General features: G+C 43.3%; 1 protein-coding gene across 1 annotated transcript in view; it reads left to right on the top strand.

The window, feature by feature from the left end:
- The window catches only part of SIK2 (salt inducible kinase 2), a 36,587-nt gene that overhangs the window by 9,982 nt on the left and 7,473 nt on the right, over positions 1-19,132 (top strand). Inside the window, exons 4-9 of the mRNA XM_064731948.1 lie at positions 3,338-3,499; positions 11,657-11,781; positions 13,278-13,401; positions 13,630-13,850; positions 14,730-14,882; positions 16,443-16,607. Coding sequence (XP_064588018.1) covers positions 3,338-3,499; positions 11,657-11,781; positions 13,278-13,401; positions 13,630-13,850; positions 14,730-14,882; positions 16,443-16,607 — 950 coding nt within the window. The remainder of the gene's footprint in view (positions 1-3,337; positions 3,500-11,656; positions 11,782-13,277; positions 13,402-13,629; positions 13,851-14,729; positions 14,883-16,442; positions 16,608-19,132) is intronic.

Below are 19,132 nucleotides of genomic sequence, written 5' to 3'. Positions count from 1 at the left end.
GAGGAAACAGGAAAGCCTGATCAATAGGATTGCCTGGCGAAAGATTTTGAGAATATGGAAACTATGAGCGAGATTTGAATGAAAGCAAGCTTTGAGATATTTTATTTACTAAAGCACTGGAAAACAATGGTGTGGCTGCTGAAGGTGATCCCCTTTTGATGGAACAACACCCTCTGCTTGCAGACAGGCCCAAGGGTCAGAGCAGACCCTACAGCTTGGCAGAAGGGGCCCAAAGAGGAGTTTTTAGGGTTTAAAATGTAACACAGGATGGTGATGTAATGATTCTTATAGGCTGTATGGAAATGCTATAGGATTGGTTAGTGAGAATCTGAATATTCAACACAGAAGAAGATTTATTGACTTGGAATGGGAATGTCGCTCTCTCTTTACCTTTTTATGCTCTCACCCCTTCTACTCTCTTACCCTCTCACCCTCTCTCCCCCTCTCTTCTCTCAGGCCTGCTCTGAGCTGGGCCTGGCAGCTCCCAGCAGGAACCTGCACCCAGGCCCTTTGCAATGAACCCCAAGTTTCAAAAGGTCCCTGCACCCTTTGCAATAAACCCCAAATTCCACAACCGGAAGATTTATTGTATTGTAACGGGAACCTCACTCTCTCATCCTCTTTACCACTCTCTTTATCTCTCTCACCCTCTCTCAGGCCTGCTCTGAGCTGTGGCTGGCAGCTCCCAGCAGGGCCCTGCACTTGGCCCTTTGCAATGAACCCCAAATTCCACAACCAGAAGAAGATTTATTGTATCATAATGGGAATAAACCCTGCCTGGCAGCTCCCAGCAGGGCCCTGCACCCACCCAGGCCCTTTGCAATGAACCCCAAATTCCACGACTAGAAGAAGATGTATTGTATTGTAACAGGAATCTCACTCTCATCCTCTTTCCCACTCTCTTTATCTCTCTCTCCCTCTTTGGGGCCTGCTCTGAGCTGTGCCTGGCAGCTCCCAGCAGGGCCCTTTGCAATAAACCCCAAATTCCAAGCCCTGGCTTCAAAAATCTCATCTCCCTCCATCGCCACCATCCTACCCTGACGCTCCTGCCATGAACTCGTGCTGCATTGCCAACAAATGCTGGATTAACAGCTCGGGGCTAATTGAGTTTGTGCCTTTGATATCTGACTTCACCTTGCTGTCATATGATTTGTCAGTCACTCTGTGCCTGAGTGATATTTAGCTTGCAAATATTATGATCTCCCCTTACTGCCAGGCTTTTGTTTGTTCTTGTGCTTTGCCAAGTGAAACCAGCTGAGAGTGTGTGAGCTGCAGCTCCCACAGACCAGCTCTGACCACAGAGAAGAGTGGAAATGAAAACATTGCCAGAGTTACAAAGCCCCTAAATGATATCTGAATTTAAAATCCTATAAAACACAGGCTAACAAAGACCCATAAATGGCATTTTAATTAAAAATCCCATAAAACACAGGCTAACACAGTCCCCTAAATGATATTTGAATTAAAAGTTTCCTAAAACACAGGCTAACAAAGGTCCCTAAATGATAAGTGAATTAAGTCCTATAAAATACAGCTTAACACAGCCCCTTAAATGATATTTGAATTAAAACTCCTATAAAACACAAGCTAACAAAGCTCCCTAAATGATACATGAATTAAGTCCTATAAAACACAGGCTAACACAGCCCCCTAAATAATATTTGAATTAAAAATCCTATAAATCACAGGCCAACCAAGGCAGGTTTGGAGCTGTGCTGGGCAAGGTGCTGCTGCTGGGATCTGATGTTGCACAAGTGCTGCAGAAGATAAAATTAATCACTATAAAATTAATCCCAATAAAATTAATCCCTATAAAATCTCTGCTCTGGCTGCTCCTTGGCCATTGTCAGCATTCTTTGTGGGGTGTTCTGAGCCCATCCCAGCCCCTGATTCTCTGATTTTCCCCCCAAAACAGGGGTTTTTAAAGCTGCTCCCTCAGCCAGCTGCTGCTGCTCCCCTTGTTGTTGTTCCTGAGGATAAATGGAGGTTTTGGTTTCAGGGCTGCCATCGGTTTTTACAATGTAATCAAATATGAAAACAAAATGTTCTCTGTGCCTGTGACGCAGCGGAGAGGAGAGAGAGGTCAGCATGGGCACCTTTGGGGTGCTGCTTTTATTCCCAGAAATTAAAAATAAAATACATTTATCCATCACACAGCCTCTGCTGAGGCTTCAGAGGGTGAGGTGTGATGTGAAACCTGAGAGGAATTAAAGCTTGAAGTGTTCAGGATGGTGAAGTAAATTATTCCAAGTATTCCCCTTGAATTGTGGTGTGGAAATATTGACCAGGTAGCTGCAGAAGGAGGAGCAGAAAAGAGTTTCCTCTTTTTTGCCATTTTTTTTTGAGGTTTGAGTGGGAGAGCAGCAAGCTGGAAACTGGTTTGAGTTCCCTTGTGCTAATTATTTGGAAAAAAAATTAAATTTCACTGTTGTTGCTTGCTGCCCAGTCCATTTAAACCTGAATTGTTTGATTTATGATGGTTTGAGTTCCCAGGTTGTGCAAATACTGACCAGGTGGCCGTAAAAGAAGGAGCAGAGAAAAATTTCCTATTTTTGTCCATTTTTTTGAAGGGTTGAGTGGCAGAACAACAAACTGAAAGTTGGTTTGAAGTTCCTTGGTGCTGATTATTGGGAAGAAATGATTGAGTTTCAAGCTCGTTGCCTAAATCCATTTAAACCTGATTTGCTTGTTTTCTGCTGCTTTTATTTCTCAGATTTCCATGAGTGCTATTGTGAAAATATTGTAAAAATATTATAAGTAAAAAAAATATTATAAGTAAAAAAATACTGAGCAGGTAGCCATAGAAGAAGGAATATTAAAATATTATGAAAAATATGAACTATTATGCAAATGAAAATATATGGAAATATGATAAAAATATTGACCAGGTAGCTGTAAAAGAATAGAAAAAATTTCCTTATTTTTTCCATTTTTTCAGAGATTTGGCTGGGAGAACAACAAGCTGGAAGCTGATTTTATTGGGGAGAAATCACTGAGTTTCACGATTGTTACTTGCTGCCCAGCCTGATTTAAACCTGATTTATCAGAGTTCTGCTGCTTTTATTTCCCAGATTACCAACAAAATAATCTTAAAAATATGAAATATTAGGAAAATATTATGCAAGTGTAAATATTAAATATAAAAGGAAAGAAAAATTTTCCTTATTTTTTCCATTTTTTCGGCGGGTCGGCTGTGAGATGAAGAGCCTGGAAAACTTTGATTTTCCTTGTGCTAATTTTTTGGGGTGAAACCATTAAAAATGAGCGTTGCTGCCTGCTGTCCGGGCTGATTAATGCAGATTTGGTTAATTTGGGGTGATTTATTTGCATTTCCCAGATTACCTGGCCAGCCACGGGCGCCTGAGCGAGGCCGAGGCGCGGCGCAAGTTCTGGCAGATCCTGTCGGCAGTGGAATATTGCCACGGCAGGAAAATCGTGCACAGGGACCTCAAAGCTGAGAACCTCCTGCTGGACAACAACATGAACATCAAAATAGCAGGTATTCCACTTGATTTTGATAGCATTTTTTTATAAAATCCCCCTTTGGTGCTGCCTGAGATTCCGTCGTGGTTTTCCACGTGAATTTTTCGCCATGGTGGGTGTCAAAGTCCATCCAAATTTCCAATATTAACTTCCAGAAAAACAAAAAAAAAACAAAGAAAAATTACTTCATTATAAACATTTTATAATAGTTATATACATTATATATATATAATTAATATACATTATTATATATATTAATTATATATAATATATAGACATTGTAATATATATAGACATTATAATGTATCTGGACATTATAATAGCTATAGACATTATATATATATTATATATAATGTCTATAACTATATAGACATTATATATAATATATATAATGTCTATATATTTTCTATATTAATAATATATATAATATATACATTATTATATAGAGACATTATAATAGTTATAGGTATTATATATATTAGTAGTATATATTGTTATATATATTAATAATATATAACATATATAGGCATTGTAATATATATAGACATTATAATGTATCTAGGCATTATAATAGTTGTAGACATTATATACATTATTAATATTATATATATTAATTATATGTAATATAGAGACATTATAATAGTTATAGGCCTTATATATATTAGTAGTATATATTGTTATATATATTAATAATATATATAACATATGTCTACATATATATATGTAGACATTATAATGTATCTAGCCATTATAATAGTTATAGACATTATATATAATATATATATAAATATGTATTAATTATATATATAATATATTGAGACATTATAATATATATAGACATTATAATGTATATAGACATTATAATAGGTATGGACATTTTTTTGTGGGTGTCTTTAAAGCTGCCAGATGTTCAGGTTAAAACAGAGTTAATCAAATAACTTCTTTCGACATTAAGAAAAAAAAAACAACTCAAAATGGGAGCTTATTGATTTTTTTGTTCCTTTTTGCATGCATGATTTCACTTTAATTATAAATTTAGACACAGCAGATGTTGCTAGCAATAGAAATCATTTTCATTACAATTCCACGGATCCTTCCATGCTGCCTTTAGCCCAGAGAGGCTGGAGATGGGTAAAATAGAGAATTTCTTGCTTTGGGAGGCTGTATTCAGTCTGAGGGCTGCCAGTCACCTGCCTACCACAGGAATTCAGATTTCTGCTTGTTTTCCTCTCAGCTCCTGCATCCTGAGCTTTTCCTGCCCTGGATGTCCTGAGCACTGCAGGGATGTAAAAATTACCCCCAGAGCATCTCAGGAGAGCCAGGAGCTGTTCTGGCACGGGCAATTTCATATTTAAGTGATAATTTGGGGTATTTCAGCTCTTTTCCTGCTGAATTCCAGGGCTGAATTCCTGCCTAACACAAGAATTCAGATTTCCAGATTGACCTCTCCTTGTTTTCCTCTCAGCTCCTGCATCCCAAGCCTTTCCTGCCCTGGATGTCCTGAGCGCTGCAGGGATGCAAATCCCTTGGGAGATCATCTCAGGACAGCCAGGAGCTGTTCTGGCACTGGGAATTCACATTTCAGTGATAATTTGGGGCAATTTCAGCTCTTTTCCATAGGAAAGGCTCTGGACCTGAAGTTCTCTCTCAGGAGCTCCACCTTGGTTGCTCCCAGGTGAGCCAGGGGCAATTTCAGAATTTCCCTGCACGCTCACCTGATTTTCCATGCTGGACTGAGCTCCTGCCTTGTGGAATTTGCAGGCAACCCCAAAATGGGAAGAGATGAGATTCTTGCCTCCATGATTCAGAGGGGCTGATTTATTATTTTATGATTTATATTATATTAAAAGAAAACGATGCATTAGAACTATACTGGAAATGGGATGAGGAGATTCCACCAGCTCTGTCCTGCACGGAGTTAATTACAGGTGGGCTGTAAATGAGCCCATGGACTGGTTCCTCCGTGGATCTCAGTCCTTATCAGGTTGATAAGAGCTCTCCATGTCCAGCCTGGCTGCTGAAGGAGCTGGAGGAAAGTTCAGGCTGCTGGGAGCTTTGCAGTGATTTGTGCCGAGTCAGTGGTTGGGTTTTTCAGTGCAGAGGAGAGGGATGACGAGCTGCCCTGGGTTTATCTGGGGTTTTTGGGGTTATCTGGTCTGTGCTCATCCCTGGAACAGCCTCTTCCAGTTGTTCATCGTGCTCATGGCTCATTTATCAGGCTGGGGAAGGGCAGAGGGCAGCCAGGATCCCAGCTCTGATAGCTGAGGTTTTCCTCTGGTTTCAGGTCGTGTAGGAATTGAAAAAAACAGCGCAAAAACTGATGAATTATTTTGATAAAGCTCTTCTTAGCTTCCAGTGGGCCTCTTGGTTTGTTCTGCTGCTTCCAAGGCTTTTATTGAAGCTTTTTGCTCCTCAAGAATGCAACATTTTTATCAAACACTCAGACATGCACAAAGTCACCTCTCTTGGTTCTTTCTGCTGCTTCCAAGGCTTTTATTGAAGCTTTTTGCTCCTCAAGAATATGACAGTTTTTAGTCAAACTGAAACATGCACAAAGTCACCTCTGTGTTTCAGCCACCAGGAGAATAAACTGACATTCAAAAATGTCCCAAAACCTGTGGGTTTTGCCACCTCTGATGCCTGAGGCTGGACTGAAATCCAGTTTTGGGTTAATATTGCTCTACAAGGACAGGGACAAGCAGAATTTTAAGGATCTTTTCTCTCTAACTGGACAACAGGCAGGGGACGAGTAAAGAATTTGAGGTGAGAGCTTTGATAGGTTTATTTTGTGAAAGATATGAGGTAGTTGGGATTAAAGCCCTCAAATTTCAGTGGAAGTAGCAAAACTGAGCTAAAATGTCCATTAGAAGGAGGAAGGTCCATTGGCAGGGGAGAAATTCCCTGCCAGGTTTAATGTGGAATTTGTGCTCAGCACTGGCAGGGCAATTCTGCCTGGTTATTCCCAAAGTTCAGCAGCTGCATTATTGCCATGTCCTTTGGTTTTGCTGCTTTTTGAGGGCATCATCTGAGGCATTTCAGCTCTCTCTGAGCTCCACCAGCCAGAAATCCACCCGTGAAACCCAAACCCAGCTCGGAACGGGGACCCAGCTCCCGTTTTTGTTTCCAGCCCCAGATTGAGGTGCTGCAGGGAATTGTGACGCCCTGCAGCTTGCAGCAGCCCAGGTAGGCAGGGACTGTTATTTTGAAGGAGGCTGGAGCTGCTGCTGGACAGGGAAATGTGCATTGACGTCAGGAGAGGCTGCTCAGCACTCAGCCCCTGAAGTGGGTCAGGTTTGCCCGCTCATACCTTGCCTTTATCAGCACCTCTGTGCCCATTATCTGCCAGGCTCACATTTCTCCTCCGACAAAAGCTCCCTGTGGCTCTCTGCAAGGCAAGGCAGATTGAGTTCTGCTCCTGGTTTTAGGAGAATGGATTAATTATAGCTCTGGAGCTCCTTCTGGGAGGCTTCTGGAGGCACCAGGGAGAGGCTCGGCAGGAGCTGCAGTTCCTCTGCCGTTCCTCACGTTGCACATGGGGCTGGAATCTCGGGCTGGTTTTCCCATTTTTAAGGGGAAAACAGATTCCATTGGCGTGATGTGCGCTCGAAAAAATGATACCTTCGAAATTGAGGATTATTCTGAAGGGGGTAATGAGATTGAGAAACCAAATACCGCAACTGTGCAGAGCCAATATTTGCAGATTGCACAAACACAGAGTTTATTCAACTGAACACAATGCTGCAAATGATGGCCTTTTTTTGGGCTTTTTGTTGTTTGGTTTTTTTTTTATTTTAACGTGCAGATTCAGGGAAATGTTAAGGAGATCACTCCATTATATAATCTCAGTCCTCTGGTAATGAGCCCAATTTCAGTCCTTTTAGAATTCTGTGGCTGGCATATGTTTGTTTCATTTTGGTTTTTTTTGAGGGCTGGCACATTTTTTCCCTCGAATATCAGTGATGTTTCCTCTGGAGCGAGACATTTTTGGGGTTAAAAATGACCACTTTGGATCCAGAATGGCTGTGACAGAGCAGCAATGGCAAAAGAGGAACAAGGTGGAAGGGGGAGAATGAGAGACTGATGATTTTTGAACTGAATCCTGGCCACTCCAAAAAATGGGGCAACTCAACTGACAGTGCAGTAATTAAAAATTGAGGAAGCCCCATGGAGCAAGCATCCAGGATCCTGACTAAATCCTGATTTTTTTTTTTTCTTTGAAAGGGTTTTCATGGATGTTATCCATGCTGGAGTGCTTACAAATTGTTTCCCAGCCATTTGTGTGGGGAGAATAATGGAGACAAAAGGGGTGAGCACAAGAAGTTGTGTCCCCTAACAAATAATGCTGATCTCCCCCACCCAGGGAATTATTTTGTCCAACAGCAGAGCAGAGTTGGGTTTTTTAAAGCTGAGAGCCAGTTGGTGACATACAGAGCACTGGTTTAATTCCTGTATCACATGAAGAAGCCCAGTGCCACTCAGGAGGTGTCTGGCAGTGCTTTGTGCTGCTGAAATTCAGACCTGAAGGATTCTGGTGGTCCATTGGTCATGAAAAGGGAAGGAATTGGAGCTTTAGAAGTGCAGGGCTGAGGCAGAGTGGGGAAATCGCGGTCCAGGTGCACAGGAGAGCACTGCAGGCTCAGGAATTCCCTCTGGCTGTGGCTGCTCCTCCTGGTAGCAATTCCTGGATTTTCCAATGAAGCTCAGTCGTCTGTGCTGTCGCACAGAGCCAGCCAAGAGCTGCTCTCCAGCCAGTTCAGCACTGCAAGTTCTGCCCTTCTCCTGCTCTGAGGGGCCAGCAGCACCTCCAGGCTGTGTCCTTGCTCCTGAGGTCCGGAAATAAAACCTTTCCGTGTCACAAAATTCATCATCTAAAAATATTAATAACATAAACCTGGGACTTCTCTTGCGTTGGCTCTGTTCTTTTTGCTGCTCAGATTTCTTCATGTTTCTCTTTGGTGACCAGAGTTAAAACCATTATGTGTCATAAAATTCATCCTCTTAAAAAATATTAATGACATAAACCTGGGGATTCTTTTACATTGGCGTTTTGCTGCTCAGATTTCTTCGTGTTTCTCTTTGGTGACCAGAAATAAAACCTTTATGTGTCACAAAATTCATCATCTAATGATAATAATAGCATAAACCTGAGGCTTCTCTTACATTGGCTTTTTGCTGCTCAGATTTCTTCATGTTTCTCTTTGGTGACCAGAAATAAAACCATTATGTGTCACAAAATTCATCATCTAATGATAATAATTATATAAACCTGAGGCTTCTCTTACATTGGATTTCTTCATGTTTCTTTTTGGCGATTTCTCCAAAGAGGTGGCTTTAAATCCCAATCTGGACAGGCAGAGAATGTCACTTTTTTTAGGATTTGAAATCCTTGTGCTCCCAAGCAGGTCACGCTTTCTTTAGCTGTGCTTACAAATAAATGTTCTTGTACTTGTGAATCTGATAGGAAGATTTATGAGGGTGGCACCCGAGGGAGAGCTGCAGCTCTGAGATAAGAACCTGATGTTTATCTGCACTACGAGGATGTTGAAAACCTGACAAATCCGAGATAAGTGAGGGCAGAAATCAGATTTAAGGACACCTACACGGGGTGGCAAAATGCTCCTGGGGAGAGCAGGAATGGCTCCGTGCTTCTGAGGCATTGTCACCGTGGCCGAGGCAATCCTGTGGGGAGAAAAGGGGAATAATGATAAAAAAAAAATCACAGCAGCAGTCTGGCTGTGATAGGGGAAAAGGGGGAAAAATGGGAAAGGGGAAAGAGGGGAAATGGAGAAAAAGGGGGAAAACGGGGGAAAAAGGAAAAGGGGAAGAGGAAGAAAGGGGAAAGAGGTAAAAAAGAGGAGAGGGGGAAAAGGGAATAGGGGAAAAGGGGAATAAAGGGGAAAAGGGGAGAAAGATGAAAAAAGGGGAGAGGGGAAAAGGGGGAAAGGGGTAGAGGTGAAAAAAGGGAAAAGGGGAAAAGAGGGAAAAAAGGGGAAGGTGAAAAGGGGAAAAAAGGGGAAAGGTGAAGAAAAGGGGGAAAAGGAAGAGGGGGAAAAGGGGAAAGGGGAAAAAAGGGAAGAGGGGAAGAAAGGGAAAAGGGAGGAAAAGGGGAAAGAAGGGAAATAGCTAAAATAGGGAAGAGGGGAGCCATGCTGGGGATTACCCAGCGAGATGGGGGGATTTGGGCTGGGTTCTGTTGTCCCCCCTGTGCTGTGGCAGCTGAAGGCTTTGCAGAGCTGCGGGAGGATGAGGAGGGAGGGCAGCAGGGCTGTGCTGTGCTGTTCCAGCCCTGGTGCTGTTCCAGCCCTGGCTCCTGCCGGGCTTTGCAATCTGAGCCGGCCTTGGCCGCCGGGCCCGGTGACGTCCCTGGGCCGCGGTGGCGTCACCGTCGCTGCCCGTCAGGGCCCTGTGTGACACCCTGGGATCTGAGTGACACCCTGACCTTCAGAGCCTGCCTGGCAGCGGCCTTTGGTGGTGCCCAGGTGCCAGGGTTCGCCCTGCAGGCTATCGGGGGTGCTGACCCTGGTTCACTGCAGGGCTGGGACAGTCCGGTCTGCACGTACCAGGGGTTTAGGGCACTGCAAGGTGCTCAATCCCAGCTCCAAACACCAAAACTGTCCCCGAAATGCTTCGTTTTTGAGTGGTCTTGCAGGTAGAGATCCATTAGGGGCTGCTGGGAAAGCAGCCCCCAGTCCTGTCCCCCAGAGCTCTGTGTGAGCAGCCCCAGCTCTGCCCTGCTGCCCCAAACCACCTCCAAGGTGGCTTTTTCTGATTTTTTGTTAAATCTCTCCCTGTTTCTCTGCTTCTGAGGGATCTCCCGTGGTTTTCTGGCTCCTCTGAGCAGCGCAGACAGCACAAACAGGGTGAATGGGATGGTTCAGCAGGGCCTGTGATAACCACAGCGTTTATCAGCTCTGCGATCTGCTGGTCAGCATTCCAGCGGCCTGGGAGCATTGAGAGCTGGATCAACAGCCTGATGTCACCCTGTTTGTCACCTCCCAGGAGCGTTCAGAGCTGAACCAACAGCCTGAGCCCTGTTTGTCACCTCACAGGAGCATTCAGAGCTGCATCCATGATCCTGAGCCCTGTTTGTCACCTCCCAGCATCCCTGATTGTCACCTCAGAGCATCCCTGGGAACATTCAGAGCTCCGTCCACAGCCTGATGTCACCCTGTTTGTCACCTCCCAGGAGCATTCAGAGCTGTATCCATGATCCTGAGCCCTGTTTGTCACCTTTCAGTGCCCTGTTTGTCACCTCAGAGCATCCCTGATTGTCACCTCAGAGCATCCCTGGGAACATTTAGAGCTCCATCCACAGCCTGAGTTTGTCACCTCAGAGCATTCAGAGCTGCACCAACAGCCTGATGTCACCCTGTTTGTCACCTCCCAGTGTCCTGTTTGTCACCTCAGAGCATCTCTGGGAGCACTCAGAGCTGCACCAACGGCCTGAATCCTGTTTGTCACCTCCCAGAGTCCCGTTTGTCACCTCAGAGCAGCATCCCCAGCCTGATGTCACCCTGTTTGTCACCCCTGTCACAGCAGCACCAGCTCGAGGGGAGAAGCACCAGCCTCTGTCTCTGAGCTCCTTTTGCTTCTCACCCCTGAATTATAAAAATTCTGATTAATATCAGAGCACAACAGATCCTGCACAAAACCATAAAAAGCAACATTTAAAGGCATGTTTTATTTGTGGGCTGCAGACAGCCCCAGTAGCAGCTAGAGTCTGTCTGTCCTTCCCAGCTAAAGTCCCCGTGCTTTCCCATCCTGTTGCTCTTGGCACAGCTCCTTCCTCCCAGCTCCACAGCTTGCCAAAATTTGTTTTGTATTCCAGGCTAGAAAGCACCTCAGGAAAGCCCAGGAAATCTCACATTATCTCTTGGCAAGTCAATAATCTCATTTATCTGCTGGGACTGTCAGTTTGTTGAATTTCAACAATGGTTGTTTACAAATGTGCTCAAAACTCCTACAGGTTGTGAAGGTTTTGCAGCATTTCAATAATTCCACAACACAAAACCAGCAGAAACAGAGAACATTCAGCATCCCAGTGTGGGATTGGGATTGTCCCCACAGAAGGAATCACAGTGGGGTGTGCCTGGAATTATTCTTTGTGCTGCAATGGAAGCTTGGAGTGACTTTTCCTTTTCCCTTCTTTTTTTTTTTTTTTTTTTTCCCACAGATTTTGGCTTTGGGAATTTCTACAAGAGCGGGGAGCCTCTGACCACGTGGTGTGGGAGCCCCCCGTACGCAGCCCCAGAGGTCTTCGAAGGGCAGCAGTACGAGGGACCCCAGCTGGACATCTGGGTACCATCATCCTCAATTTTAGTGCATTCCAGTCCCCCTCCGGCAAGCTGCAACCCATATTTGATTGTTCAGAAGCTGCAGATCTGGAGTATTTGATTTTTCTTAAGCTGCAGCTCTGGAATATTTGATTTTTCCAAAGCTGCAGATCTGCAATCCTTGATTTTTCTTAATCTGCAGCTCTGGAATATTTGATTTTTCTTACCTGCAGATCTGGAGTATTTGATTTTTTTTTTACCTGCAGCTCTGGAATATTTGATTTTTCTTACCTGTAGATCTGGAATATTTGATTTTTTCCAAAGCTGCAGATCTGCAATCCTTGATTTTTCTTAAGCTGCAGATCTGGAGTATTTGATTTTTCTTAACCTGCAGATTTGGAATATTCAAGTTTTCTGAAGCTGCAGATCTGGATTATATAGATTTTTCTTACCTGCAGTTCTGGAGTATTTGATTTTTCTGAAGCTGCAGATCTGGATTATTAGATTTTTCTTAAGCTGCAGTTCTGGAGTATTTGATTTTTCTTAACCTGAAACGATGTTGGTATTTAAAATAAAATCACCTTCACATCTGTGTTAAGGATTCTGTGAAGGTGCTCAGCTTGCAGTAATCCCCAGTTCAGGGTTTTCTTTAAAAAAAAATCTATATTTAATTGCAAAATCTCAGCGTTTAATTGCAAAATCTCAGCGTTTTTACAAAGTTTTGAGGTCAGCACCTGCGTTTTGCCCCTCGACAGAGCCAGTGCTGTGTCAGGCTGCTGTGGTTCTCTCACTGGGACGTTTTTGGAAGAACATTCCCACTGGCACTGCCAATTCATTGGATCCTTCCAGGAATAAGCAATTGCAGCAGAGCTCTTGCCCAGAATTTCCCCTTTTGCTCACATTGAACAATCCCTAAAGTCACTGTTCATAGAAACTCCTCTTCACAGGCTTGAAATGGAAAATATTACAGTTTTTCACTTTGAGGGGCTGCTGTCTGAGGGTGGATTTGTTTGGGCAAGGCTGAGATTAAAAGTAAATTAAATAAATAATAAATAAATAAAAATATAATAATACTAATAAACATATAAATAACATAATAAATATATAATAATGAAAATAATAAACCTACAAATAATATAATAAATAATAAATAAATATATGATAATATTAGTTATGAATATATAGACAATATAATAATAAATAGATACTAAATATGCCATCATATTAAATACCATAAATAATACATAATGTAATATAATAATATTAATAATAATGAATTTAATAATAGTATTAGTAATGAATATATAAATAATATAATAATAAATAGGTACTAAATATTGCCATGATATTAAATAATATAAATAATACATAATGAAATATAATAATAATAAACAAAAATAATGAATGAATAATAAAATAAATTATAATGAAAATATCCCAAATTCTCAGCTGAAGTTGCACCCTCAGAGACACTGCTGGGAGCTTGGAACTGAGCAGAAAATTCCCTTTTTTTCCCCACAGAGCATGGGGGTGGTGCTCTATGTGCTGGTGTGTGGAGCCCTGCCCTTCGATGGACCCACCCTGCCCATCCTGAGGCAGAGGGTGCTGGAGGGGAGGTTCAGGATCCCTTATTTCATGTCAGAAGGTAACAGTGGACTGGTTTTTCTCATTTTGGTGTGATTTGAATAAATTCTGGGGTAACCACAAGGTGGGCAGGGGGAATGGCGCTGCTGGCCATGAAGAATTTGGCTTTTTCTCCACTTTAATGTGATTTTTAGTGTTGTATTGAGAGGTTTTTAGCAGCAGTGATGCATCTCTTGGGTGGTAGGCCACTAAGTTTAAAATTTTTTTTTTTTTTTCCCCTTTCCAACAGAATGTGAGCACCTGATCAGGAGAATGTTGGTCCTGGACCCCTCCAAACGTTTGAGCATCGCCCAGATCAAGGAGCACAAGTGGATGCTGGTGGAGGTTCCTGCCCAGAGGCCAATCCTGTACCCGGCAGGAGAGGAGAACCAGCCCTCCCTGGGCGAGTACAACGAGCAGGTGCTGAGGCTGATGCACAGCCTGGGCATCGACCAGCAGAAAACTGTGGAGGTAAAACTCAGATGGGGGTAAAAAAGGCTGAAATGGGGGTGAAACATGCTGAAATGGGGGTGAAACCCACTGAAATGGGGGTGAAACACTGAAATGGGGGTGAAACACACTGAAATGTCGCTGAAGGACACGAAAGAACACAAGCACACCACCGCTCTCAAGGTGAAGGAAAAAAGGGAAGTTTTATTCTCTGACTCCAATATTTAGAGTTTTACAAAAGTGACAGCGGATTGGAAGGTGACAGTGACACCTCTGCAATGACACTGCACAAACCAACAGTCCATCAACTCTCTCCTCCTCCAGAAAGGAATGAAAAACAATGAGTTATTTACAGAAAGTGTGTGAGAAAGTTCACTGCAAGAATGTCAACATCAGAAGGCTTAGAAAATCTTTAAAAGCCAGGGTGACACTGAAATGGGGGTAAAACACCTCAAATGGGGGTAAAACCTCAAATGGAGGTGAGACACACTGAAATTGGGGTACAGCACACTGAAACTGGGGTAAAACATGGGGGTCTCAAATGGTGAGACACACTGAAATTGGGTACAGCACATGAATGGGTAAAACACGAAATGGGTAACCTCTGATAATGATGGGTGAAACACCGCTGGGAAAATGAGGGGTGAAACATACTGAAATGGGGGTAAAAGACCTCAAATGAGATAAAGCACACTGAAGTAGGGATGAAACACCTCAAATGGGGGTACACACCTGTCCTCAGCCTCAGATGTGAGGTGAAGCCCCAAAGGTCCCATGAGGTGTCTTCAGGAGAGAAACTCCCGGGCTTTTTGCCTTTTTAGCGGACAAAGAATATTTCAGGCGCTCCATCAACAGGGGGGCACATTCCTACACTGTGCTTTATTATTTATTTTTTTGCAGTCCCTGCAGAACAAGAGCTACAACCACTTTGCTGCCATCTATTACCTGCTGGTGGAGAGGCTGAAGTCGCACCGGAGCAGCTTCCCCGTGGAGCAGCGCGTGGACGCGCGCCAGCGCCGGCCCAGCACCATCGCCGAGCAGACCGTGGCCAAGGTCAGCTCCTCCCTCCTCACCCTGGGGCTGCTCTGCCTCATTCCCCTCCAAAATCCCTCCCTTTCCACCTGCAATCCCTTGCTGCTTGGTGGGGTTTTCATCCTGGAGCTTAAAATGCTTTAAATGGCGGCCCGACGCCATCGCTGAGCAGACCATGGCCTAGATCAGCTCCCTCCTCAACCCTGGGCTCCTCTGGCTCTCAATCCTGGGCTCCTCTGCTTCTTTCCCCTCCAAAATCCCTCCTTTCCTACCTAGAATCCCTTTCTGCTTGGTGGGGTTTCATCCTGGAGCTTAAAATGCTTTAAATGTCAGCCCGGCGCCATCGCTGAGCAGGCCATGGCCTAGATCAGCTCCCTCCTCACCCGTGGGCCGCTCTGCCTCATTCCCCTCCAAAATCTCTCCCTTCCCATCTAGAATTCCCATCTAGAATCCCTCACTGTTTGCTGTAGTTTCATCCTGAAGCCTAAAATGCAAATATTGCATTTTAAATATTGCTGCTTGGTGAGGTTTCATCCTGAAGCTTAAAATGCCGGCCCAGCACCATCACTGAGCAAACCACAGCCAAGGTCAGCTCCCTCCTCACCCCTGGCTTCCTCTGCCTCATTCCCCTCCAAAATCCATCCCTTCCTACCTAGAATCCCTCACTGCTTGGCGTAGTTTCATCCCGAAGCCTAAAATGCAAATATTGGGTTTGGCTTTAGCGAGGATCTCATTGCTCTTCTCCTGGTGATGCCTTGGGAAGGCTGACCTGGAACAGGCAGCAAAATTCCCTTTGGGATGTTTGGGTTCTGCTGAGGTGAAGCTCAGCTTCAGTTATGAAAACACAGGTCCAGGAACAGCGTGGCAAAGATTAAACCCAGGTTTAAGCTTGGTTCTCGTGATAGAAAGTCACGGGATCACAGAGAAAATGATCAGTTCTAAGATGTATTAATGATCAGTTTTAAGATGTATTAAAAGCAGGAATAAAACAGCTCTTGTACTGAATTCCTGCATTTTAGAGCCACATTCCCACTTTTTTCTTCAGTTACAGCCTCCCAGTTGTCCCAAGGATAATTTGTTTTCACACATGGTGGCACCACAGCTCCTGGCTGAGGGTGATTGTTTCCTTTGGGCAGTGCTGTGGATACTGCACTCCAGGAAATAAAGGCTCAAAACCAGGGGAAAATATCCCTGTTCTCCTAATCTTTAGGAAATTTCCCAAAAAAAGTCATTGAAACCATTCCTGAGCCTCCTGGTAGCAGTCAGGGGGTTTGAACTCAATATAATAAAGGAATTTTAGAGCACCAGAAAGCCCCAAACTCTGTCTGTGGTGCTGGGAATAAGTCAGCTTCAACAAGTACTGAGCTTAATTCCTTTTGGGGTTGGCCTGGCTGGTTTGGGGGTGGTAATGTTGTTTTTTTAACAGCTTTAAAGGCTAAGAATGTGCTTCATCCTGAACCAAGAAATAAATCTTGCACTTCTGCTTTGGCACTGGGCTGCACATTGTTCCACCCGTGACTCTGGACGTGGCTCCCCACCTCAGACTGTTCCAGTTTTGAGTTTTTCAGTTGTGTTTTGCAGGCCCAGGCCGTGGTGCCCTCGGTGAACCTGCATTCCCCAAACCCAAGGCTGCTGCAGTCTCCAGGGCTCCCCTCAGCCTCAGGAGCAGAAACCTTTTCCTTCCCTCCCTCCAGCTGCCAGGGAGAGGCAGCTTTCATGGAAGAGGAAAGGGTTGAGACACCAAAGGTACAGCTTGAAATCACCCTATTATTTGTTTATTTTTTTTTTTCCAGAAATCATTCCAGCTAAAAAATATTGTTTTCTTGTAAAAGCACAGCAGTGCTTCCTGAAATTTAAGTATTTAAGCATCAAGAGCTGTAGGTATTCCAAATTCTCCTTCCCTGTGACTCCCCAGGGCTGTGTCTTTTTTCATCATTCTTCTGCCTCCTGTTCTTTGCTCTCATTCCATTCTCACCACACTGCTTTTGGAAAGGGGGAAAAAACAAAAAAAAAAGTGGATTTCCTTCCCTTGTTCTTCTAAAATGTATTTTCAAGAGCTCTGAAGATTCCTTCTTACACAAAGGAGTCCTGGATGCAGCTGAAGTGTCCAAAAGGAGCTCCAGCAATTAGAGAGGGGAAATAGCTTAAAATAATTACATTTATGAACTATGTGACTCTCATAAAACCTCTGTTGTTTTCTCTGGTGTTGCACCACGTTATAACTTGAATTTCAGCGTATTTCTCTTGCCTGGTGCCAGCTGGGGTTTGATTTCCTGCCTGCCAGTTTGAAGGGTTTATTGCTCCCTGGTTTGTTCCCAGCACCAGGAGTGTGGCCCTGGTTCTCAGCTCGGGCTCCTTGTGTGGTCTGTGGCAGCTGGAAAGCACAAACCAGTTCAAAGGCTCTTCAAAATTAACATTTCCAGCTTTATTTGGCTTTATAGCTGCACTTTGGCCAGGGTAGGTCAGCAGCTGGTGACAGCAGTGAGGTGTCAGGGCTCACTTGGGAATATTCTTAATTTTTGTAGGACTTGAGCACTAAAGATTTCCAGGCTCTGATCCCTGGAAAATCTGCAGGGAGCCAACGTGGGATGGGTTCTGCTCCTCCTTTCTGCCACATCAGTGCCAGGCATTTCAGTGGGGAAGTCCCAAATGGGAAGGAAGGTGTTCAAAAAAATGAAATTTAGAGGTAAAATCCATTCAGTCAAAACTGAGCAGAGCCAGAGTTCTCCCGTGCAGGAATCATCATTTTCCTGCTGTTTAAATTACTTATAGCTGTTTCTTGGTATTTTCCTGCCATATAGTTCTGCCTCAAGACCATTTGTTAAGGGTTGCTGTCCATGCAGTGAAAGCTCTTTTTCCAAACACTCCTTTTCAAAAGACCCAAGAACTTGGAGGAAAATTCAGGAATGGCTCCCCAAAAAATGGCTTTACATAAAATCAGCTGCAGCAGTGCCAGATTTTGTGGTAAAGGATTGGATAAAACATGGATTTTCCATCCATATTTGACCCAGTGTGATCCTATTTGTGCAGCAGTAATTACAGGACAGAGGCTCCGAAAGCTGCAGGACATGGGAATATTTATAAATAAACTAATTAATTAATTTTAAAGATAATATAATATAATATAATATAATATAATATAATATAATATAATATAATATAATATAATATAATATAATATAATATAATATAATATAAGTGTATATATATAGTACATGTGTATATATATTTTAATATATTATATATATATAATAGTAATATAATAAATGGAATGTTAATGAAATATTTTAAATATATAAATAATAATTTAGCATATTGAAAATAAATAATAAATAATATAATTTAATATATAGAATTATATTTTTCCTTAAAACCCATATAATTTCATATGGCAAAGAATTAGTTAAGGTGCATGGCAAACTGGCTTGGAGAATAAAACCAGAATTAAAACCCCAGGAGCAGTTTAGGCTGGGGAGGTGCCTCTAAAGCTGAGTCAAAGCTGAGGGAGGCTGCTCAGGGCTTTATCAGGCTGGGTAAATCCAAGCAGGGAGATTCCACAGCTTCTCCAGGCAGCCTGTGTTTGCAGGGGAACAACATAAATCAAGTGGAGTTGTGCTGGGAAAAGGTGCATTTATGGAGTTATTCCTGAGCACAGCCCTGCAAGGATGAAATGCAAGGCTGGGGTTTTTTTCCTGGTGTTTATCTGAGCCTGATAAATGAGCACAGTAGGTATAGGAAGGGGGGAGCAGCAGTATTGCACATTCCAGAAATATTTTGTACTTGTGGCTAAGCTGGCAAAGTTTTTAATAATTAAAAAAAAAAAAAAAAAAAAAAAAACAAAAAAACCCAGTCCTGGAGAGCACAGAACTGTGGGAATAAGAATATTTCATTTTAGGGAATTGAGTGTTAAGGGAATGTAGATAGGAAATGAAGAATTGTACATGGCAAATCTTACTTAAGAGTTAAAGATCCCAATTCCTTCAGGCCAGGGAGTTGCTGCTTGTGGGGGTGATGCTTTGGGCAGGAAACAAAGCTGGGCACAAAACAAAAGTGGGCACAAAGAAAGGTGGGCACAGAGATGGGCACAAAGAAAGGTGGGCACAAAACAAAAGTGGGCACAAAACAAAAGTGGGCACAAAGAAAGGTGGGCACAGAGATGGGCACAAAGAAAGGTGGGCACAAAGAAGGGTGGGCACAAAGGTGGGCACAAACAAAGCTGGGCACAAAGAAAGGTGAGCACAAAACAGAGCTGGGCACAAGGAAAGGTGGGC

Source organism: Zonotrichia leucophrys, chromosome 24 (genome assembly GCF_028769735.1).
Source record: "Zonotrichia leucophrys gambelii isolate GWCS_2022_RI chromosome 24, RI_Zleu_2.0, whole genome shotgun sequence".
In the NCBI taxonomy this organism is placed as follows: domain Eukaryota; kingdom Metazoa; phylum Chordata; class Aves; order Passeriformes; family Passerellidae; genus Zonotrichia; species Zonotrichia leucophrys.
Note: the sequence above shows the minus strand (reverse complement) of the source record. Positions and strands in the feature narration are given on the sequence as shown.